Source organism: Hesperophylax consimilis, chromosome 3 (assembly GCF_061612785.1).
Source record: "Hesperophylax consimilis isolate HC1 chromosome 3, BYU_Hcon_1.0, whole genome shotgun sequence".
Classification (NCBI taxonomy): domain Eukaryota; kingdom Metazoa; phylum Arthropoda; class Insecta; order Trichoptera; family Limnephilidae; genus Hesperophylax; species Hesperophylax consimilis.
Genome location: NC_142838.1, coordinates 36,384,689 through 36,408,611, shown reverse-complemented (window position 1 = coordinate 36,408,611; position 23,923 = coordinate 36,384,689). Strand labels below are relative to the sequence as shown.

Sequence of the window (23,923 nt, the reverse complement as noted above, 5' to 3'; positions counted from 1 at the left end):
ATGAGTCGTCTGTCTGACAAGAATGAAATTCTGTGGAAAACTTTGTAAAGAGAGCCACGGACGACACGAGCATCAATTTATTTTATGACAATCTGTACCAATGATATATAACAACCCACTATGGGTGTTATATATGGTTATATATCATTGACCTGTACTAACTTAATCGATCAATTTTTATGTTTATGCCTCAATATTTTTTAAGATTCTTTGAGTGGACTACTTTATACAACAATACAAGCTCGTGTTTAGCCCAACTGCCTAATAAAAGAAAAAATATATTGAAAATTGAAAGTGACAGGTGACAGCCATAGAAAAAATCAAATATATTTAATGACAGCTCGTGTTTTTTACTTGTGCTTGTGTTGTGATAGTTAAAACGTCTAAATATTGTACAATAATGTCTTAGCATTAGTTCAGTAATTTAGTTTAACCTAGATCACAACTCATCCGGACATGATAGTGAAATAATATCGCAATGTTTCTAAATAAGAATGCTAGGTCAGCGATCAAAGAACACCCGGCGCCTACTATCCCATATTGGTATTGGATATTAGTGGCAATAAGATTTATTCTAGCTTGTATTCCGCAAAATGGATACATACATCCTGATGAATTCTTTCAGACGATGGAACCGATCACTGGTGAGTTGGTTATGTAATGTGTGTATAATAGTATGAGTTAAATCTATACGAATACATTATCAAAGAAAAACACTAAAATAATGTTTATTTCGTTTCAGGTGACATCATGAATGTGGAGGCACGTCGTTGCTGGGAGTTCAACTCCACTTTTCCTCTGCGCACCATTGCCCTGTCCCACCTAACTATCGGTGTACCCTTGGTCATACTACGAATCGTCGATATTCTATCGAGAAGCTTTTTAATGGCTAGCCTAAGAACACCTTACTTTATTTTATTATTTCCTAGATTATTCTATTGTATGCTTTCGCTCATAAATGATTACTGCCTTTATAAAATATGCCGTTTGTACGGGCAGAACTTTAGAAGTAGACTACTGACTTTAGGTAGCTCTTATATAATACTGGTTTACTCTACTCGAACCTTCTCTAACAGCCTGGAGATGATTCTGACTTCTGTCTTGATTTGGCTGGTTGCAGATTGTATGCTGAAATCCGACTGCATCATTTCCCACAATGAATACCTCTGTAATAAATACGAGAAAGCTAAGAACATTGTGGAGAAAGTGAATATTTACAAAATAAAAAGTTCCTTACCCGCCCATTCTCTAAGCAAATGTGTTCAGATGGCTTCGGTGGTAGCCATAGGAATATTTAACCGGCCGACTTTTGTAGGGTTTGCTATTCCTCCGGTGTTTTTCTGGCTCATTCGAGGTCTGGGTACCAAGTATATTGGCTTTAAAGATTTCCACGTCAGAATATTATGCTTTATATTAAGTATGGCACCGGCTATTTGTTTTTTAATACTCGTAGATAGCTTTTACTATGGTTACCTCACCACGGGAGAAATCCTTTACTTCGATATTTCTATTCAGAACTTTGTGGTGACTCCTTTCAACTTTCTTAAGTACAACTTGCTCAGTGACAACTTGGCCCAGCACGGCCTGCATTCCCGCTGGCTCCACGTCATGGTCAATGTCCCCATGCTGTTCAATGTCTTGGGAATGGCGGCCATTGTATCCGTCTTGAGAATATGCTACAGGTGAGATTCTCATCTTTATATTATCTTGCTCTAGTCATTTTACTGTGGAGGAATGCCTCACCCTTCCGTCCTGATGTTCACTACTTGTTTCATTCATATTATGCACACCTTATGTGTCTTTCAGGTCTTCCTGAGGTTGTGTTTCTTACTGACCTTTGTTGTATTATTCTCTTTTCAGGCTGGGAATAGGGTCGTACAGCTCCATGCCCAAGGTACAGAGCATCACTGGGCTGATGACCTTCTCCCTCATAGCTCCCGTGGCCATCCTGTCCATCTTCCCGCACCAGGAGCCCAGGTTTTTGATACCAATTTTATTCCCAGTCGTGTTCCTGTTTACAAATGTGCTGCAAAAAACTGACAGTGATAGTGCCTACACCAAGAAATTGAAAACATACGCTTTTGTTATTTGGTGCTTTTGTAATATTTTTTTAACTGCGTTCTTTGGATTCATCCACCAAGGGGGCATTTATTCTGTAGCTAATCATTTCCACTCCGAGCTCAGGGCCAAACCTAGAGCCACTACCATTCACTTGGTCACCAGTCACATGTACGACATCCCGCAGTCCTTGTTGCTGACGGAGAGTACAAATACCCTTAGAATAAATAGAGCTACTAATCAAAAATATTACTTGTCCAAACAGATCTTTCTGTACGAGCTCGGTTCCAAATCACTGGACACTGTCCTTAGACAAGTCAAGGAGATTTGGAAAGTGAATGAAATGAAATCCAACCAACCTTTCCGTTTGTATCTCGTAGTACCTTCTTCTCTTAAATCTAAATTAGGGCAGGCTTGGTTTAAGACCAACGCTACTTCTTTAGCTTTGAAGGAAGAAACTCAGTTTTACCCCCACCTTAGTACGGAAGCATTTCCTTATTTACCAAAGTCTAACGATCAAACATGCTTTTATGAGGGGCATTCTTTGTCTGATGTCTCATGGAAGCTAGACCTTACGCTTACAGAGAGATTCAAATGTTTTGTCAAACAATTTTCTCTGACTTTATACAGAGTTGACCTATCGGCTTATTTGACTATTGACAAATATAGCCCCGAGAAAAAGATTCAATAATTCTTTAAACTGAAATCAAGGCTTTCTAGAGTTAATTTATGATATTATTTTAATTAAATAAAACTTAATTAGTTTTATCTGGAGATGAACGGCTATATTAGCATATTTTATATTCATACAACAATATTGTGCTTGAATTTTCGGTTAAAAAAATCCCTTCAAATTTGTCATTTACACATTTTAAATACTGATTGACTGTTTAATGATATTATGACAAATAAAATTATGTACAAGTGTATTTTATTTTTCAAAAGAATCAACTTTAAAAAAAATAATTCATAGAGTAAGAATAAGAGTATTTTTACCCTGCTATCGCTGGAATAACTGTGTAAAATCAGGGTATCACGTGAAACACATTATTAATGAAAAGTATAATACGTAATGACAACATTTTTTATTATTGAAGACAATGTCAGCGATTCTTAAATGAAAATTTGAAACAGAACAGGGCGCCCCGGCAAAGCAAGGGTCCTGGGTTCCTAGATGTGACCATACCTTTTTCTAATTTTTCTGTTTCAAATTTTCATTTAAGAATCGCTAATATTGTCTTCAATAATTGAATATTACAATTTGAAGTTTTAATCATTAAGTTATTCCAAAAAATAAATTAATTTTATCTTATTAAGCATTTGTAAATGTTTACAATTATTGTGAATGTTTAAAAAGTCTCAAAAAATTATACCAAATTCACTGAACCTTCTTTTTGGGGCTTCATAGTCTTTTTAAAAATAAGTTAGTTATTTTGACTGTTTTCTTGCAGCAATTGTGAGATGTTTTTTCTTTCAATAAATATTCAAATGTTGATGCATCTCCCTACAATATAATTTTAAATAATTTTGTAATCATTTTTTATAATATGATAAACATTCCTATTATGTTATGTTCGATTATGTCAGAGAAATGAAGAAACTTTTACAATTTCGATGCGTGGTAACAGCACATTCAGGAGCGTTATCCATCAATGAACCTCTGTTTCCTCACTGTCGATAAAACAACTTAGGCCACTATACACGGTGTCCGGAAACTTGTAGTACAAGCGGGAAACTGGAGAATCTACACCACATGGGGAACCCAAATAAACATAAAGTTTTTTGATTTGAGCATTTTCACAAAAAAAAAAAAAAAACCAAAAAAAAATATTTTTCGGCTATTTTAGGGTTAAAGTTTTTTCTGGTGTTTAGGGTTGAACAACAGATGTTTTAACCCTGCAGAGCAGAAATATTTTATGATTACACCGGATTAAATGAAGGGTGATTTCAAAATAATGCTTCAAATCCGAGTTTCTTCATTTGTTTTACTTTCAAATAGTTTTAATTAGTTGTGTACTTTGATCTTCAGTAATAATTTATAGGAATTTGATTTAAAAAAAAAAAAAAAAAAATCAACTTCTAACTCGATTTACTCGATAACGAAAGCTCAAATCAAAAAAAAATATACTACAAAATCGACTCCAAATGTGATGTAGATTCACCAGTTTCCCGCTTGTACTACGAGTTTCCGGACACCCTGTATATAAAACAGTACTCGTGATACTTTGTAATTTAAACATTTGTGTTGTTTATGTTCTCTTAAATCATTATGTTGGCTGCCTGCTTCTTGATGTAGAAACTAAGAACGGCTATTATACATTGTTCCATTTTAACACATTCGAGGTAAACAATATTTTTCATCATTCAAATAAGTAATATTCAGTTTTTATTTATAGTTACATTCCGTAACTCTAAATCACATTTAAAATGACCATACTTTCATCACAATCTAATGCCAAAGTGAACCAGCAATACTCATTCTAAATAATATACAATATTTTGATGGATCATGTACCGATTGATTGCGCGGTTAACAAATACATCTTGCTTCATTTTTTGATCACATGCTTTTAAATACATATGAATCCTATAATTTCTATACCCGCTATATCCGATTTTTTGACAAAATGATCTGAGTATGACATCTTGTTCACATTTTTGCGAGCAACAAGAGGAGCCTAAAATTGAGTTTCAAAACCCTCCTTATCGCGACCAAAAACCATGTTTAAACTGCGAGTGAGAAACCAAATCCGCTATATCATACAGAAAGTTACTATCAAAACCCGCTATATCGGATTCAACGAATCACAAGCAGTTATTTTGCCAAAATACAATATGGCTGCCGCTCTGACGCCACGCTCGTGTGTCAAAATGATCTACGCGTGAGTTTCTAAACCCGCCATGTCGGCTCAGTTGACTTTCAAAATCACGAAGTGAGTATCAAAATCCGCTATATCCATTTTATTTATCGAAATTACTTAATTATTGCTAGACATATATAGAAAAACAAATGCTTTTCGAAATTTTATTACTCCAATTCATTATATAAAAAATTGTAATGCATTTACTTATGTACGCTAGAGATGTGACAGTTTTTTGCGGTTTTCTCCAAATCAATGAAAGTTGATATAGCGGGTATAGAAATTACACGACTCATATTACTTTTGCCGTACCTCACTATACGTTAAGTAAACACTAAACATCTTTATTTTAATGTGCACCGACAAATAATGTTGTGTTTGATTATGTAACAGGATTGCTCCATGGAATTTATGCATTATAATATATCGTAACTGAAAAAATATTTTGGTGTTTAATAAAATATTTGCAGCAATACGAAAACAGTTTCTTTGAAAATAGTTCCTTATCTATAACAATTAAAATGTGATACTTTTAGTACAACTGTTTCATAAAAATACTTTCGAAGTCTAAATTACATTTAAGTAGGCATTACAAATACATAAATCAAAATTAATATTCGTTATATTATCTTCTTAATGTGGATGTAGTTAATTTGTAGTTGCTCTGGATCAATAAAATTGTTTGATTTGTGCATAATAAATCTAGCAAGTTGCTTGTGATATGTTATTATGTATATGTAATAATATTTAATTGATGCATCAGTTTATAGCGATTTTATAAAACAAAACATTACCTGCCCAATAGTGCGGCTAGAGTATGAGACAGTTGCCAACAACTACCAAATAGAAAAGATAAATGGCTAAAGCGCCATACTACCATACGGCACTTTACCCATTTATCCTTTCCAGCGTCAGTATATTTGGGCATTTCCATTGGCCTGAAGGGATCCTTACTGTTGTGGTAATAAATATGATCTAAACGGTGTTCGAAAGAGAAAACGTGACGCTTTATATTCAAATATAGAAATTTACCACAGTATAATTAAAATGTGCACCATTATGGAACCAAAGGTTCCGACCACAATTTGAAAAAAAACTTACGAGACTAAGGACGGGTTGTTTCGGAGAATTTGAACAATTCTTCAAATTTCAAAGTTAATTTTCAGGTTCTGTGACAGATTTTTTCCAGTTCTGTTTTTATTTCAGTTCTGTCAAGCAACTACCCTATGCTGATATAATAACAGAACTTGAATAGGACTTTCACAGAACCCGGAAATCAACATTGAAATTTGATGAATTGTTCAAATTCTCCGAAACAACCCGTCCTTAATAATTCATCAAATTTCAACATTCATTTTCGGGTTCAGTGAATGTCCTATTCAAATTCTGTTATTATATCATTATAGTTCAGTTACTTGACAGAACTGAAATAATGACAGAACTTTCACAGAACTTGAAATTAACTTTGAAATTTGGCACCCCGTCGTCCTTAGTTTTTAATTATTATTTTTAAATGAAACGAAAAAAAAATTAGGTGATTATAACTTTGTAATACTGTCTAAAAAATGTGAGTGTGTGTTTTTTTGTTTTCTGTAGTTTAAGTTACAAAAACTTAAAGTGAGCCTTTTTTTTTATGTTTGCAGTCGAAATTTTAGTATTTAAACAAATATATGTTTTTTTTTGTTGTTTGTTTTTGGGGTGTTATGCCGTGTTGCGCTAACTCCTTCTTTAGCCAACGTTTCGGACAGCATCTTCGGATCTACCGGATCTGCCCTGATGATGGACACTGCAACGCTGTCCGAAACGTCGGCTAAAGAAGGAGTTAGCGCAACACGGCATAACACCCCAAAAACAAACAACAAAAATGCTTTTGGCCGTGAGAATCTAAAAAACTTAACCAAACATATGTTTATTTCTAATTATAAAATGTGAGAGCGTAGTCATCACCTTTCTAAAACAGTTTTTTTGTTCAGAAATATTCCATTTATTTGGATTTTCTTACATAGCGGAAATACTCTGACCGTCAGATTGAATATGGCAGAGGCCCGAGGAGCTAAGGGTAAATGTAACATGTGTTATAATCTATGCGTTTGTAGACGGCGCTAATTCAATTATTTTAGCAAATACACATTTTGCAAGTTATGCTTATATGTAATGAACACTGTGAAATCAATCGATCTCCCGTTCCTCCAATGATCGTTTTCCCACATTTATCGTTTATTTCTTCCAGTCCCGAATTTATGTCATAGAAAAATAGGCATGGATCGTTCTTCTATGCATTGTTTTAATCACGCAGGTTTTTGTACATTTTTTACTCAATCGATCATTTTTAAAATAAGAACATACATTTTTAAATCATATTTCGTAGCTAATCGCTTGGTTTCGATTAGCGGTAGGTACCCTCTGCCATAGGTCACCCCAAGTGGTTTACTACGTTTGGTGACTTAGCAGGGGTGCCTAAGTTCATGGGGTGATGTGCGGGCCTTGGCAGCGGATGCTTCTACCCTTCAGCAGGCCGGACCGGCCGGGACTGGTTGGGGAAGGCATTTTGACCTCTCCAGCAGTCTCCCTCGAAACATCGCCTTGCACTGCGGTGAGTGGGTCGATTCGTACGTCCGTCACTCCTGGACATACTTATCTTTTCCCTTCCCAAAATTTCATATTCTTTCTTTCCTAAAATATCCTCTACACAGCATCTCTAAAGATGATATACACTTCACAAGTTTCGAATATAAAATATTTTTTAAATAGACATTCAGTTATATACGCGAAATAAGTATCTTTTTTTAGAATTTTAACATATAAGCTTGAATGTAGCGTTTTTTATTCCATTTTCCACATCCGTCTTTTTCACACATTCCTCGTTCTTTTTCAATGGGTCCCTTCAAAAACGATAGTTAGAGGTTCCACTGTAAATTGTTTTGTTTGTTTATTTTAATTATTTCAAGAGAGGCATACAGATACAATATTGGATTGACGAAACTATTTATTCTTATTGCATATGTACGGGCGCAAACAAATAATTTGTATTAATATTTTAAAGCATAAATTACAAAAAGTGTAAACTCGGTGATTCAATATTTTATTGTACGCCTTTCTCAAAAGAATTGAGTTTTTATATGGACAAAACTATTTATTCGTATTCATATAGGGTATGTAAGGGCGCAAACAAATAATTTATCTTCATATTTTAAAGCATACCTTGCAAAATTATGTATAATGTATTTTTATAAAATAATTAAATTAACGCCATCTATGAACGCGTAGATTATAATGTATGTTATGCTTACCATTAATCTTCAGCTGTTGCTTGATACTTGAAACTTTTTTACAATTGTAAATTTCGTGACATATTTATTAAAAAAACAAATTTGTAAATTTCTCAAATCCAAATATAATATTGAAAATTATAATCAAAATAATAATCACATTTCTACAATATCAACTTTTTTATTTCGGAATTTTCATTGATAGTAATGACATACTTTCAAAACTTAGCTATATACACTACACACTCAAGGTAGTCATAATTTTACTTGACTGCAAATGTAGCCAGCCGCACTGTGGGTGTTAAAATGAAGTTGACGTTATTAAACTGAAATGAGGTTGCTTTAGTAAGTAAAAATGTTACAAACTTTGCATCAATTCATACGTTCTTGCTATATTTGTAGGAAATTAATAAAAATATAAAATTTTGTCCAATATCTTGCCTCTCTTTATTTTTATTTTTTAAATCTAGTTTTTTCTATGTATTAACGCACAATGAATTATTTTTATGTAATGATTATTTTGTTTAACTACGCACAATGCTATTTAAACTGTAAACTGGAATTTTATTAAGTGAATCAATAAAAACATACAACGAATTATAATTATTAATACTTTATTATTACGTTACTTTTTTTTATATTCCTTAACACTCAATAAATATGTCAGCATTGTTTATTTCATATTTAACCTTTCAGGTTAAATTTTCGCTTTTGGGAACTCATATGGTCCTACAGAAATCGTTGTCTCCCTTACTGTGGGTGGTGAGAAAAATGATCTATACTGTTTTAGAAATAGAAAACACGAATCTAAAAGTTAACCACATAATAATTAAAATTCGCACCTTTATGAAACCAAAGGTTCGGAACGCAATTTGAAAAAAAAACTTGTTGATGGGTTGTTTCAGAAAATTTGAACAATTCTTCAAATTTCAAAACAATTTTCAAGTTCTGTGATAGTTCTTTTAAGGTTCTGTTGAATAGGACTTTTACGGAATTTGAAAATAAAAGTTGTAATTTGATGAATTGTTAAAATTCTATTATACAACCCATCCTTGTTATTTTTAAGGACGGATTGTTTCACAGAATTATATAATATCAGAACTTTAATAGAACCTTCACAGATCTTGAATAAATTTTGAAATTTGAAGAATTGTTCAAATTCTGTGAAACAACTCGTCCTAAATGAAACGACAAAAAAGTGAGGTGACAATAACGTTTGTAGTACATTTGTCTAATAAAATAAGTATATTTTATATATTTTTTCTTTATGAGTAATTTTAGTTACAATAAACGTAAAGTGAGACATTTTTTTTTTTTTCATGTTTGCATTCAAAATTTTAATATTTCAAAAAATATATGTTTATATCTAATCATAAATTTTGAAATTGTATTTCATCTCTTATCAAAAACAGTTTTCGGACACATTAAAAAATATTCTATTTATTTAGATTTTATTGCAAAACGACCAACCTTCTGACGTAATATGTCCGAGGCCGGTGGAGTTAAGTGTTGAAATTAGGGCAAAGCTAATTAGGGTGGTAACTGTGTGTGCGTGTGCTAGGACAGATAATAATGGTGAGATGACTAGTAGGTAATAAAACAATGATTATTAGTAATTAGTATATTTTTATTGAATTTTGTATTAAAATTGGAATTAAATAAATAAGGGAAAATAAATTAATACTAAGGGATATTTTACCATCCTCTCGATAAAATGTCAAAATAAAGTCCGAGTTTACTATTTGGTGCTCGAACCTATGAATAGTGGCTATAGATCAGGTAAGTTGGCCGAGTTTTCTACCTATATTGAGTATTGATTTATTATAATGATTTATTATAATTTATTATAATTGACAGCAAAGAGATGACGGTGACAAACCCCTAAATCATGTTAGGAATATCAAATTCAAATATTCTGTTAAATTTACAAAAGAAAAAAAAAACAAAGAGCCACTTGCATGTTTTTTTTTTTCAAGTTCAGGAAGAATTTAAAAGACAATTTTTATCTTTTATTTTGTTTTAAAAACTTCTGCAATGTTTTGATGGTACATAATATTGCACATCCTCTAAAAAAGTGTCACAATTTAATACCTGCGAAGTTGAAACCTTTTTTTATAATCCAGAAAATGAAGTTTAGTGACATTTGAACAACCATATTATTTTTGTTAAAGCCCGCGTGGCCGACAGCTGTCAAAAAACATACTACTATTATTATAAAACTACGATAATATTTTAAACATGGATTTAACCAAACATTTTTATTGTAAAATAAAAGGCATAATGAAACAGGTCCTTTTTCATATAGTAAAATCACAAAAAACATTTTTTTTTTTTTTTAAATCTTTAAAAAATATACAAGTTTGTTTCGTTTGTAGCATTTTCGTATTCTCAGTAGAAAAATCTATGGGTATGAATTTTTCTAAGCAAATAAAAAATGCATGCAAGTGGCTAATTATTATGAATAAAATGTATCAAATTGATAATAATTTACATATTCTGATAAATTTACACAAAAAATAAATTACACTAGTAAAATTAGTTCACCAAAATCTATCAAGAGTAAAATATAATAAATAAAATCATTATGTTAAGATTATCAAATCATTGATAGTGTCGGTTGGTTGGGTCCATAGGACCAGGGCAGAGCCTCGCCAAACTTGAGGTGGTGGGCGGCACTTCGGTGAGGGAAGAGCTTGGGGTGGTCCACGTAGGCCTGACAGGCAGAGCACCACACCGACAGGTCCGCCAGGGAGAGCACTAACGCATGCTCAGTGGCCTCGCAGTGGGACACCATGTGCCCGTTGATATAACGCCCGCACGCTCTCTGGACAAATAAAACTAAAGTTGAGTTTTGCCAAACTAGTTTTCTCTTGAATAAGTTCAGTAAACTTGTTTTTGATATTAGTGTTTGTCCAGAAAACTAATTTTTTCATATTTTTGCACTGTAACGATTGTTATTTTTAAAATTACATTTTATTTGACGAAAAAGGTACGGAATTATGGCTTTAATGGTTTTATAAAATATTTAAAAATAAATCATTAATTTAAAAAAAACAAAAACGATTTTTTGTAGACATAGTAAAGTTGTTATTTTACATGTGACAGATGTTTCGCCTTTGGCACATGCCTATTGGTTTTGTCAAACTCTGTGATTACTCTATTATACCTGCTACTCTGCAGCGGTAAATATAAAAAATATATATATACACACGGCAGTACTGTATACACTCAGTGGCTATGTGTGATAGAACTATATATTTTTGTTTTAAATTGAACGCACAGAAAAATGATATTTATGTTTTTTACTCAAGAATGGCTGGTAAAAGTCTGTCGGGTGCGTCCTGATGCACCCTGTATAAACTAAATATTAATAAGAACATCCTTTTGTCCTAAAAGATCGTAAAAGAAGTCACATCTCGTAGTCGGGTAATGAATAAAATAAGGTAATACAGAAATGTCACAATGTAGTAAATATTACTGTGATTAAGTATTTGTTTGAACTTACGGTAAAGCAGTGCAGACAGACCCAATTCTCCTCAGTGTGGTCACACTCATTGCACTTTTGTCCTTGAGCAAACATTTCTTGCGAGAATTCGGGATTCACCGAGTCAACATGCGGGCACCAGCTCATTGGAACCACAGCGTACATTTCTTCATTGACAATTGCCTACAAAATAAACAAAGATTTGATGAATGAATTATGCAGAAGTAAGAGTAAGAGTGTGTAACGAAATAAAAAAGAGTGTTTACTCACATTCATATTTTCGGCTAAGTAATCCGCCAGGGTTTGATTTTTGCTTCCTTGGCCACTGCTTGAACTAGAGGGCCCTGCCCCGGAACTGCCGCCCGCTGCTTCATTGGAAACTGGTCCATCTTTCTTATCGGGTACATTGGTTATATTATCACTATCTACATTGTTCGTCTTAGTATCTAGAATTTTATTATCGGAATGTTCTATAGCAATTTGCTTTGCCTCGTCACAATCTTTGTCTGGGCTATCAGAATTTAGAGAAAGAGTCTCCAGATCCTGAATTGCGGAGTCTATGGTCCCGTCTGATCTGGGACTGTCGGTCAGTTGACTGCTGTCGTACGAAGAATTTGGATCTGTGGTGTTGAAACTGTCTTCGTCTTCTTTTTCTATTCTGATAGGCAACATTTGAGGTTCTTTCACAACGAGTCCTCGACTTTGTTCCGGAGTCGGTAATACACTTTCTTTCGGTAAGGCCACTTGAAAGCAAAGATGTTTCCAAAACCTTTTGTGGGAGGTTATCACGTCGTTGATGGATTCCACGGCGCTGGGGCTCGGCGCCTTTCGGGACTCGTAGTGGTGGACCAGAGGGTCACGCAACAGGGCCTTGGTGCACATGGCCATGGCGTAGGATATGGCTTGCACATTATAGCCCCCCTCTAGGCACAGTATTATCCTGCCCCCGGCTAATCCCGAGAGCCAGTGAGTGAATCGTCCAAAGCATTCCGGGGTTACTTTGCAACCTGGAGATGAATAAACATGATTAGTAATAAAAGGTTTAAATTTAACCTACAAAAGAGTATTGCTATTAATTATAAAGACGACTTGGCCTGAAACAGATATTTTAATCAAAAGGTATTCTGTGACATTATAATGTTATGTACCTCCCAAAGGATCACCAATGCAAGCGTCGAATCCAGCCGATACAAGCACAAGTTCTGGATTGAATTCATAGGCAACGGGAAGAACCACCTGGGTAAAGGCGGCCAGGTACTCCACATCTCCCATTCCTCGCTAGTAGAACCAATCAACAAACATGTAATTAGCAAATTAAAGCAGGTATTATAGTGGCACCAGGCAACAGATAACTAAGAGTATATTATACCTTATTCCAGGGTATGTTCACGTTGAATCCTGCAGCAGTGCCAGTGCCGACATTGGTGTGGTCTCCATCCTTGGAGTGTGGGAAGAATGTTCCGTGGTCATACCGATGCAAGGAGATGTACAGCACACGAGGATCATCGAGGAAGATACTCTGTGTGCCATTGCCGTGATGAACATCCCAGTCCACTATCAGAATTCTGGTGGAATTATCCAAACATATTTTAAGAAGAATTCAATTTAAGCGTTTCAATAAAAAAAAAAAACAATTTATCCTTGAGACTTTCAAAGTTATAATGTATGATTCCGAGCAGCGGTCAGGAGCAGACTGCAAACCGCTAGAATTAATACTAATTATTATAATAATTATTATTATCATGTCTTGTATTAAGTCTGCGGTCTGCAGATGCAATTTGCAGTTAGCTGCCGACCTCGGAATCGTACTTTCACCCTTCACTTTCCATTTGCGTTTTTTGAAAGCCTTTCTAATGTTTGACTGAACGGCCAATAATGCAAACTTGATCTTACATTTTGACAGAAGATGTAAAAAGTAATATGTTACATATACTATCAAATGTTAAAAGGTTCACAAAATAATAATGTAGTGGAACAAGTCGTGTTTATAGTTAAAATCTATATACATACATGAAGAATGTGGCATTCATAAATAACTCCTACAGTGATTTAATTAAAAATATTTTTGAAAAAGTTTTGGAAAATTCAAGAGGAAAGAGAAAGAAAGTTGAGTTCACAATGTAAGTACCTTTTGAGAGAGTGACAGGATAGAGCATACTTGGCGGCCACGGCCACGTTGTTGAAGATGCAGAAGCCGCAGTGTGTGTCCTCGGAGGCATGGTGGCCAGGCGGACGCACTGCACACACGCCCCCGCGCGATTCCCCACCCATCACACTGTCCACCACCTGATACCAAACCAAATTACTTAAACATAAGACACAAAATGTTTCAAATAATACAATATATTATTGTATTATGTTTCTACATTTACATAAAGAAAAAATAATAAATTCACAGAAAATAATTAAATTATGACATTTAACCACTCGAGCGATGGCTTTGCAAATAAATTCAAAGAAAATAATTATATTATGACATTTAACCACTCGAGCGATGGCTTTGCAAATAAATTCATAGAAAATAATTATATTATGACATTTAACCACTCGAGCGATGGCTTCACAAATCTTCATGGTTAAGTAATTTTTATGAATTATAAATATTATAAAACCTAAAAATAAGGGATAAACGGTGAAATCTAAGTTAATTCATTGGCTTTTTTTTTAGTAATCAGTTAATATTTTTCGGTATTAATATTTGGAGTTATAGTATTAATTGAATCGAATGGCCGAAAACAAAATTGAAAACCCAAAAATCTCCATCCCTGAATGGTTAAAATCAAAGAAGTAAAATTTATCATGCCTTTATGAACCATATTCTTGTAAATGTGATATGTAAGAGTTATGTTTATCACTTTCAGCACAGCTTGATATTCAAGACAAAACATATGCAAAGGTATAATACAGCCCTGGAGCTCACAATCGTGCAGTTATGTTTTCTAAAAGCAGGAGGGGGTTTTTTTTTTTAATTTTCCCGTTCCCATAAAAATTCAAAGATAAGTCCTAAGTAAAAAAAAAAGTAGGTACAAGATTTTAAAGAAAAAACATTCCAGGGCTGCAAAGGATAGGAGAAATAACTCAGGCCTCAGCCATATTTTGACAGAAGGTCGGTACTCCGAAAAGATTTGTATTTGGATTTTATTGCAAAGTAGAAATACTTTTCTACTTTGCAGTAAAATCCAAATACATACGTGGAATATTTCTGAATGTATCCGAAAACTAAAAACTGCTTTTGAAAGGTGATAAAATATTATTTAAAATTTTATTATTATAAATTAAAAATAAATTATGCAAACATTAAAAAATGGCTCATCTTACGTTTTTTGTTACTAAAATTACTGATAATGTAAAATTTTTTTTAAAAAAACAAGCATTTTATTAGACAAATGTATTACAAACGTTATTTCCTCCTCACTTTTTTTATCGTTTCATGTAAGAATAATTAGTAAAAAAATTCACCAAGTTTCATAATATTTTTTCAAATTGAGTTCACAAAAAATTTGGTTTCACAAAAGTACACATTTTAATTCTTCTGTAGTCAACTTCTAGATTTGAACATAAAGCGTGGTGTTTTCTCTTTCTGACTCCGCTTAGATCATATTTCTCACCATGACAGTAAGGGGGATACAACGATTGCTATGTGAGTTATTCCCAAAAGTGAACAAATTAGCTAGAAAGGTTTACATGCCTTTATGAACCTATACCTCTGACAGAAGCCCAGTCCCTTTAACCCAATCGCTGCCATTTACGCGTATCGGCGTACGGACGATCCGTGCCACAACTGCCATCTACGCCGTATCACGTAAATCGCCAGTATGAATGTTTCGAAGATGATATTTCTAAGTTCTAACGGTAGATGGGGCTAAATATTATTTTGTAAAATATTATGAACTGTTTCTTTGCGACATCTCTGGTAAAATATGATAATTTTAATTGTTTATACTACGAAAAGCAGCATCCAAAAAAGGTCAACAGATTTCTTGACGCAGTCGTTTGAATCTCCCGCCATCGCAGCGTCGTGTGTGTGGATGTCACGTGGTTCTTATTACGTTCTCTGTGGTGTGGTTCTAAAAGTTTTTTTAATATTCGGCGGAAATGTTGACTTGAGTTTTTATTCCCGAATTGAGAATTTAGTTTGCGTATTTTTTTTTAATTTAGTTCGATATTTCTTTTCGTGTGTACTTTTATAAAATCATTTTTGAAACTTTATTTTTAATATCCCTAAATATGTCAAGACGCGATCTCAATGAAGAAGAGATAAGAGAATTCGTCCTCGATATTGACTCTGAAATTGAGGAAAGTGATGATGACTCAGATATTATAACGCAACTTAGTGACAATGAAGATGAGCCTATGGAGACTGAAGTTACCCAAAGAACTTCGTCAGGAAATTGGACTGTGAATTCCGGAAATTTTAAACCAATCATCCATCAATTTAATGATTTTCCATCTGGAATAATCGCGACCCCATTATTATCAGAAAATTCCCCGGAAATAAATTTTTTTTAACACTTTCTAAATACAAATATAATGGCCGAAATTGTCAAGGAGACAAACAAATATTATCAAGCGACTATTAGAAACAAAGTTATTTCTGAACATTCACGGCTTCGCAGGTGGAAAGATACATCAGTTAATGAACTCTACATATTTATTGCAGTGACAATGCTAATGACCAGAAATAAGCACCACACGATAGAAGAGCACTGGTCGAAAGATCCCCTTCTGACAAGTAATATATTTGGCAAGACGATGGCAAGAAATCGTTACCAGATATTGCTGAGTATGCTGCATATGTCAGACCCTGATTCTCAAATTGCTGGTGACAAATTAAATAAAATTAAACTTTTGGTCAATCACACTCGAAAAATTTTCAAAGAAACAATGGTGCCATACGAAAATCTTTGCATTGACGAGAGTATTATAGAGTTCAAAGGACGTCTTAAGTTTAAACAATATATTCCATCCAAACGCCATCGGTTTGGAATAAAAATGTTTATTTTGTGCGACTCGAAGACAGGTTATATTTTAGATATAATTATTTATTGTGGAGATGGGACGGATGTCACTGACAATCAATGTCTTGGGGCTTCAGGAGCTGTTGTCACCACTATGTTAAATGACTACCTCGGTAAAGGCCACAAATTATATGTAGATAATTGGTACACTAGTCCAATATTATTTAAATTTTTGCATGACCACCAAACTAACGCATGTGGAACGGTGCGAAAAAACCGTAAAAACATGCCAAAATTCAACAAATTGAAGAAAGGGGAAATTACTTCTCAGTATTCCGATTCACTGATGGCATTAAAATGGCACGATAAAAGAGAAATTCACAAGTTAACGACGCTTCATGATGATAAAGTTTTTCAAAATGGGAAAATAAATTATAGAACTGGAGAAGTAGTTTCGAAGCCAAATTGTATTCAAGATTATAATAAGAACATGGGCTTAGTAGATAAAGCGGATATGATGATAACTAGTGTAAATTCGCTAAGAAAATCAATTAAGTGGTACAAAAAAGTTTTCTTTCATTTAATCGATTTATTTTTACTGAATTCCTACATTATGCACAAAACCGTTACTTCCAAAAACATTACTTTTCCTGATTTCCAATTATATGTGATAAGACAATTATTAGAAAAATATCATACCACATCGCACCCTGAAGTTGGTCCATGTACGTCACAAGATGTGCCATTACGGTTATCTGCCAAAATGCTAGTAAAACATATGCCGATACCTATACCCGCAAAGGAAAAAACCTTATAAAAACTGTTATGTTTGCTTTAACACTAAACTTAGACCAAAAACAAGAAAAGCGACGAAGTACATGTGTGGCGAATGTAACGTACCGTTATGTGTTTGGCCATGCTCAACAATATTCCACGAGAAAAAAGAATATTAATTTTAAATCTTTAACATTGTGTAAATAAAATGTAGTACAATTTAGTGCAATATCAAATATAAAATGTGAAAAAAGTTGGAGAATCGTTGCCGACTCGATACAATCCATAATGACATGTGAGTGTTTATCTTATATCTCTTTGTTTATTTGTGTTAGTGAGTCAGCACTATGGCCGGTTCACCGCACTCAATTATTCTGTCGGTGTTTATTATTTATGTCGAAAATACATTACAAGACACACTCAAGGATTCAAATATCTTATCAAGTATGTACCAAAGATATCAGTAATGAGCATCTAGTATAAACAAAGCCCTCAATGGCAATGGGAATGCCGTAAAGATTAATTTAATTGAGAACTTAAAAAAGGCTGAAATAGCTTGGCGTGTCGTAGTTGACAGAGTATATTGCTTGGGCAGGCATTGGGTTAATAAGTTTACAGGGTGGTCATTGTGTATCAACATCACTCAATTAGTATCCTGGTTAAGCAATGGGTATTCATAGGTTTTTTTGTTGCATTAACTTCAAACAAGGGGCCCTAAGGAAACCAATTTCCCTCAGGGTCTATGTCATCATTGAGGATGCTATATGGAAGTATCTAAGCTTTCACATCAAGACGGGACACTGTCAACAGAAGTTGTAGTTTCTGAAACATACCTGCAGGACACACCCGGCTGCCATAGCCGCGCTCTCGTATGTATCGGGATGCAGGTAAAGGGAGTCGAAGGCCTGCTGCTGCGCGAGCAGGGCACGTGGGGGTGTGGCAGCTGTGGCACGCGCGGAGGCTACGAGTGCAGTGGCGTGCGCAAGGCGCAGCTCGGCCTGCGTGGCGGGGCGCGCGGCCACGCGACGCAGGCGCGCTACCAAGCCCCAATCCGTCAGCCGCTGGTGCACGCGCGACAGACGCTCAGGCCGCTCCACATGACCACTAAAACAATATTATATTGCTATTAACCATTATATATTGTTCTTACTATTTTGTATATTGCTTTTTATAGCTTCATTATTGTTATTCCATTTACTACTTCACATACTTACTGAGAAAGTAGCTTGTGATGTTTAATTGTGTACTACAAATTTATCAGATTAATGATAAAAGGAAAGAACAATTTATAGGATAGCAATCTAATGAAATAACACTATAAATTATTATACTAAGGTCATAACAATTTATATTCTAATCAATACACTTCCATCGGACTGATTTAATAATAATTAAAACACTTACGGTTCACATATATTTTTGTGCTTCAACATTGCCTCATCGTACACGTAACAGGGCATGTCGGGTGACGATAGATTTGTGGCTAAAATTAAAAGAGTTAATGAGAAATTAAAAAGTAAATAATTTAATTCCTGTGCTACATTTTGTTTTATTTTTCTGTGAATCTTAACACAAGCGGCCATTGATGTTGCTCATGACTTACTTATTTTCAAATGGTTCAGCCTCTGCAGCACCTTCTCCACGAACTTCTTGGGCTGCACGGGATAGCAGTCTCTTGTGGCGTAGAAGTCGGGCACCTCCTCGCTGCCCAGCCACCTGACGGCCACGGCGTGCTTGCTCTTGTTGATGTCTGACACATTGTGCACTGACGTATCCACACTGTAGGTTTGCTGGTAGTTATAGCAGTTCCAGTACGGCTTGTGTGCGTAGATGCAGTTCAGAATCGTCTCTCGTATTCTGGTGAATTCAAAAAGAATTAGCTTGTATTTTTATATTTTTATTCTGCGATTACTAGAAATCTCCACTTTTATTTGTCACAAACAAATATGATGATCACCATTAAATCACAGGGATGCTAATATTTCTGTGCTTTCTTGATTTCTTTTATGTTAATGGAAATGTTAAAACTAGGCATTATAAAAGTAGTATACTTCCAAGGAGAATCGTATGCACATAATCGACGATCGTCCTAAAGGCCATCCATAAAAATTTTCCTTCCCACACGTGTTGAAGAATGAAAATGACTAAAGATACTAGAATGTTGAATGTCTTTGATCACTTTCCTATGGACATTTCGCGAATGTATTACTTTCAAATTGTATAGCTATTATGGTATTACTAGTCGTAAAATCAAGCAACAAAAAATGTATGTTTTATTTCATAAAACGCACACAATGGTAATGAAATTAAACACATTGTTTTCGATAATAATTTTACTGTAAACATAATAAAGTTTAGTTGATTGAATTCCTTGATTGTTTATTATTTATAACTAATTCATTTTTATTTGGATACAATTTTAGGTTTTTATATATTTCCAATAATTTCTCAAGTAAATTGTATATGTATACGACACATAAAAAAATAAAATTATTGTGCTAACTCGCATTTTTATTTCGACTTCACATGTTTATTTCAATAATTTCTCAAGACAAATATTTTAGACTTAACAAGTAAATACGAACTTATAAAAAATAAAATTATTTTGCATATCCCATTTTTATTTCGATTCCAATGTATGAACACAATTAAAATTTTGTGTTGCTTCATCAAATTTCGAAGTTGATTTTCAGATCAAATGATATTAATAACAGTACATACTTGAAAAGAACTTTCACAGCATTTGAAAAGAACTTTTAGATTTGGTGACTTGTTCAAATTCTCTGAAACAACCCATCCTTAATCGAAGTAAGTACTTGTAAATATTACATCTATAAAATATATCATATTGTAAGGATTTCTTCAATAAGGAACTCCAGTGAAAAATATTAAGGCATAATAAAAATATATTTATATGGATCAATAAACGCTGATTCTGAATATACAAGTTTTATTATATATTAGTATGTGTATTAGGGTGTCCCAGAGCATAAGGAAGATTTTTTTTTTTATGAATTTAAAAACGCATACCCTCTTATTTTATTCCAATTGATCTCAATAACTCAAATAATAAATAATATTTTGATTAAACACCGGCAACCCGTGCCGACTTGATGCCAAACACATGGTATAAAAATTTGTACAGAGTTAATATGGAAGGATTTTAAACTTTCATTTTTGTCGGATAAATAAAATTTAAAAAAATTACAAATGTTCAATTATGTAGTATTTTATATTTAAAAATGGTTTATTGATTAAATTTATTCTTCAAAGTTTGTTTTTTACAGTCAGGATAAATCTTCTGGTGTTCCTGAACGCATCGTTACAAAAATTGTTTTTTTTCCTCTTCGACCGTGATAAACCATGAAAATCTTCCATTAACTTATCAGCTCTTTCAGCTGTATCATTCACTACCCTCAACGACGAAACCTTCTTTCTGGCTTCTTGATACGAAGCATTATTTGACCCCATCGTAAGGCATTCGTTAAGAAAACTGGCATCTATTTTCAGACGATCAAACAAAGACTTGCTTTTGACTGAAATGAAGTCGTAAATATTTTTCTCTAAAACAAAATTCAATAAATTATGATATGAACAAAAACCTCAATACAAAACATAAATGTAACAACTTATTAACTGTTTGAGTGCCAAAAAAATTCATACAGTTGCTTGTAAATTGCCACCAAAAAAACATTATTTTTTATGAAACTATATATTTTTTTAAAACCCCATAAATTCTTTGAATTTTCAAGGATTTCGATGATTTTTTCGGTGTTTTATTAAAGAATATTGGTTTCAGTGGCGGTTCGTGGTTTTTTTAACAGGGGGTTCAGAAATTCAAGAGAAGATAAACATATCTAATTAAAATTTACTTACTGTTGTCCTACGTCAAATAGTCGAATACGGCAGCAGTCACACAACTTAAATAAAGTTAGTGGGAGGGGTACCTACATATTATTGTTTTTAAATCACTTTACCTAGACACAATTATTAGATAATGAGAAAAGTTTTATAGGAATTAAATTGTTTAATGTTTTTATAGCACTCAATGTAGGTACGTTGCTAATTATTATTGTTTTTTAGAGAAGAATAATTTCGTAGAATATATAATAGATATTTTAAAACATCAAAAAAACAAATAAAGGTGGCACGAAATAAATTTAAAAATAGGTAGTAGATTTACAAATGCCATAAGCAAACGGTTGGAGAAATGCAGAAACAAGAAAACAAAAATATGTACAAAAATGACTACAAAGTTAAATACCATAATATAACATAAAAAAATAACACTTAACTTGCATCCCTATGGTTCAAAGGTTAAACGTCGGCCGCGAAGTTCTCGGGTTTCTTCGGTTACATTCGTCAATGTTCGGAGGTCACGTGATATCACAACGCGTGTTCGGCGCACACAATTTGTCTTATTTTTGCAAAGAAAGACCAAATGTTGTATATATCACCGTCATAGGGTCTGTACCGGCTAAGATTATTTTGTATGGAGAGTTTGGCGCGGATTTTAACTCGCACAAATTTGGAATAGGCATCGTACTTTTCGGTGGCGCGGGTTTTGAAGGCGAAATTTTAATAGCGTGCTATCTATAATGTGCTTATATTATTATAAAACAAGGATGTTTTATTTTCTCATATTTTTAATGGGGGTTCGCCGCACAAACGCACTTTAGAGAAAACCGCCACTGATTGGTTTAGAATCACGCGGAGGAGGATCCCGAAGTCCAGGCGTTTCGAAAAAATGATAATTTTACGTACAGACGTACGCGCGAATCAGAACACGACTGACGCAATCGACGGAAATTGACGATCGGCAATCTTCGTTAAAACACGAATCGACGAAAATCGACGATTGGCACCCAAACAGTTAAACTTACCATACAATTTATCATCAAGATCTTTCTTCGATGGGATGTAACGTTTATCATGGATTGATAAATTATTTTTTTTGATATTTTCGAGCATTTTTATTTTAGTTGTTTGATCCACAGCGTCGTCAAAGAGCGATAAAATAGATACTTCATCGGTCAAATACCATAAATGCTTACTGAACTTCTGTAAAGCTGCCATTGAGATATTTTCATCAATTTTTTCGTAAGTCTTCATCGATTTTAAAAAGCACAAGTCCTGGTAAGGTGCTTTAACTGCTATAATACATTGTAGCCATGGCTTGACATAGGATGTTACTATGAACAGGCAAACGTCTGAAAGTACCGCCTTATCCTTCCCGGTAATTTTAAATTGCGCACAAAGTAATGATATTTTCAAGAAATAAAGCGCCCTTGCCATCCATCGAGCACCTGGAGGCCGAATCTTAAATTTTCTCGATGTATCTCCGCCTAAAAATATCACAGAGAGCTCTAACAAACTCTCGATAGTCATCTCGAAGTATTTTTGTTGTCATTGCAGTGCGGTAAAAGTCAAGCAAATCATCTATTTCGGAAGCGGTTAGGTGCAATGTGAGATTTTCTCTGTAGCACTGAATTTTATCGGGATCAACATTTTTCCAGTTATCTCGAAACTTTTTGAAGAGTGGGATGTCAGGGCTTGTAGTCACTTAACTGATTTTTACTTCAAACACAGCTTTTAATACCAACTCATACACATGATGGCGGTAAGCAAAAATAAATATTTTCCTATTAAGTTTTTGTTGAAGAAGCACACAAGCACCATTGAAGCGACCTGTATTTGAAGCTGTAGTATCACAACACAGAATTTGCACTTTATCTTCCAGATTTCAGTCTACAATCGCATTCCATACAGCTTGCACTTGTTCGCTTCCCGAATAAATTTCCAATCGTGGCACTGCAATAAGTTGTTAGTTATCCCCATATGATATAACAATGATCAATATTATATCCAAGCGCCTCAATAGTAGCTTCTAGAATGAAAACAGAATCTCTCATACTTAACTGGCACCTGTCTAGCGCTGCGACAAACTTTGTAGTAATTACGTCTTTTCGCATCGACGTTTTACTGGTTTCAGGTTGAGTTTTCTGTGGCGGTTTTGGAAAATCTTTTAAATTTTCTTCTAGATTTGGTTGGTATACGCGCCTTTTCCCAATAGATGACACACTCGCGAATAGTGAGATTAGCACTTTGATAGCAGTTAAATTCACTTCCCGGATATTGTAGAACAAAATTTCAACAACTTGTCTATTAGATGGCAGTTAGAACCCGATATTTGGTGTTTTACGACTCCTATTAAAAATATACTCTTTTTAGAACTGCATAAATCTAATGACATCTTGCCTGAATTAGTGATATTCGTTTACTAACAAAAAAGCAAGTTACTACAAAAGTACTAACATGTTTCGATGCAAGTCGGCACGGGTTGCAGTGGTCCCAAGTAAACTAAATTTTATTTTATAAGTGTTTTGTCATTATTGAAAAAAAATTAGAGGGTATGCGTTGAAAAATAACAACTTTAATTTTTTTGGGACACCCTAATGTGTATGTAGAATTTATAAATCATCATTAAATAATAAAACACCATCACATTAAAAACCACCG

The 23,923-nt window shown here is 34.0% G+C and overlaps 2 protein-coding genes across 4 annotated transcripts in view; one reads left to right on the top strand and one right to left on the bottom strand.

The window, feature by feature from the left end:
• The first annotated feature begins 346 nt into the window (after positions 1–346).
• PIG-Z (phosphatidylinositol glycan anchor biosynthesis class Z) lies at positions 347–8,971 on the top strand. The gene is made up of 3 exons (XM_089650602.1): positions 347–644; positions 743–1,682; positions 1,861–8,971. Exons 1-3 carry the CDS (start codon positions 479–481, stop codon positions 2,747–2,749), a joined length of 1,995 nt encoding a protein of 664 aa, XP_089506728.1. The 5' UTR covers positions 347–478; the 3' UTR covers positions 2,750–8,971.
• A 226-nt stretch (positions 8,972–9,197) lies between these two features.
• The window catches only part of HDAC6 (histone deacetylase 6), a 26,558-nt gene continuing 11,832 nt past the window's right edge, over positions 9,198–23,923 (bottom strand). For all 3 annotated transcript variants that reach the window (XM_089650592.1, XM_089650593.1, XM_089650594.1), the window contains exons 10-18: positions 19,008–19,261; positions 18,809–18,887; positions 18,238–18,508; positions 13,801–13,958; positions 13,042–13,237; positions 12,821–12,950; positions 11,943–12,679; positions 11,694–11,855; positions 9,198–11,012 (exon numbers count right to left, since the gene is read on the bottom strand). In XM_089650592.1, coding sequence (XP_089506718.1) covers positions 10,785–11,012; positions 11,694–11,855; positions 11,943–12,679; positions 12,821–12,950; positions 13,042–13,237; positions 13,801–13,958; positions 18,238–18,508; positions 18,809–18,887; positions 19,008–19,261 — 2,215 coding nt within the window. In that variant the 3' untranslated portion in view covers positions 9,198–10,784. The remainder of the gene's footprint in view (positions 11,013–11,693; positions 11,856–11,942; positions 12,680–12,820; positions 12,951–13,041; positions 13,238–13,800; positions 13,959–18,237; positions 18,509–18,808; positions 18,888–19,007; positions 19,262–23,923) is intronic.

What these genes read in the sequence shown, in the direction of transcription:
- PIG-Z (XM_089650602.1), top strand. Translation starts at nt 479, where the DNA reads ATGTTTCTAAATAAGAATGCTAGGTCAGCGATCAAAGAACACCCGGCG. An exon ending in GACGATGGAACCGATCACTG is followed by an intron (nt 645 to 742) that starts GTGAGTTGGTTA and finishes ATTTCGTTTCAG; the next exon opens with GTGACATCATGAATGTGGAG. An exon ending in GTCTTGAGAATATGCTACAG is followed by an intron (nt 1,683 to 1,860) that starts GTGAGATTCTCA and finishes TTCTCTTTTCAG; the next exon opens with GCTGGGAATAGGGTCGTACA.